Source organism: Carlito syrichta, unplaced genomic scaffold (genome assembly GCF_000164805.1).
Source record: "Carlito syrichta isolate Samal-C Ts95f unplaced genomic scaffold, Tarsius_syrichta-2.0.1 Scaffold169106, whole genome shotgun sequence".
In the NCBI taxonomy this organism is placed as follows: Eukaryota; Metazoa; Chordata; class Mammalia; order Primates; family Tarsiidae; genus Carlito; species Carlito syrichta.
Window position 1 is genome coordinate 15,642 of NW_007113202.1, and position 825 is coordinate 16,466.

Below are 825 nucleotides of genomic sequence, written 5' to 3' on the forward strand. Positions count from 1 at the left end.
GCAGCAGCGCCGCCCGCTCCTTGGCAGAGCCCGTGCAGCCCAGGATGTCCACGGCCAGCATGATGGACATGGTGTGGAACCTGTCGGAGAGGCCGGGTCAGAGGGGCCGGGGCCGAGGGCAGAAGCGCAGAGGGCCTGTGACGCGTCAGTGCGGCAAGGGGGCGCGGCCAAAGTGATGGAAGGCAAGGCTAAAGGCTCCTGATTGGACCGCATGTGCCGGGGGCGGTGCCGAGTTCGGGGGCGGGACGGAGGCCAGAGACGCGGAGAGCCTGTAATGCGGCAAGGGGGCGCGGCCAGAGTGATGGAAGGCCAGGCTAAAGGCTCCTGATTGGACCGCATGTGCCGGGGGCGGGGCCGAGTTCGGGGGCGGGACGGAGGCCAGAGACGCGGAGAGCCTGTAATGCGGCAAGGGGGCGCGGCCAGAGTGATGGACGGCCAGGCTGATGACTTCTGATTGGACAGTATGCGCCGGGGGCGGGGCCCAGCTCGCGGGGAGGGGCGGAGGGCAGAGCCACAGTGAGAGCCCGTAATCCTTCAATGAGAGAAGGGGACGCGGCCAGAGTGAAGGACGGCAAGGCTTCTGATTGGTCAGTACGCGAAGGGGCGGGGCCTGAGCGCCGGGCTGGAGGGCTCGTGATTGACCAGCGGAATTCCCACGCAGAGCCGTTTCCAGCATGAACGGAAAGAGGCCAAGGCGGGAGGGCGGGGCCGAGGCTGTGGACAAGGTGACGGTGGCGCAGGGGACGCAAAAGGAAGGCCAAGGCGGAGCCGGAGGACGGTCTTTGGGGACTCGGGCTGGCTGCTGGCGGGACACGCGAGGGCGCG

The 825-nt window shown here is 68.5% G+C and overlaps 1 protein-coding gene across 1 annotated transcript in view; it reads right to left on the minus strand.

Annotated features, from left to right (window-relative positions):
- SH2D3C (SH2 domain containing 3C) overlaps positions 1-825 on the minus strand; it is a gene marked incomplete at its 5' end in the record, with an annotated part of 18,823 nt that overhangs the window by 3,606 nt on the left and 14,392 nt on the right. The window contains one exon of the mRNA XM_021709188.1: positions 3-80. Coding sequence (XP_021564863.1) covers positions 3-80 — 78 coding nt within the window. The remainder of the gene's footprint in view (positions 1-2; positions 81-825) is intronic.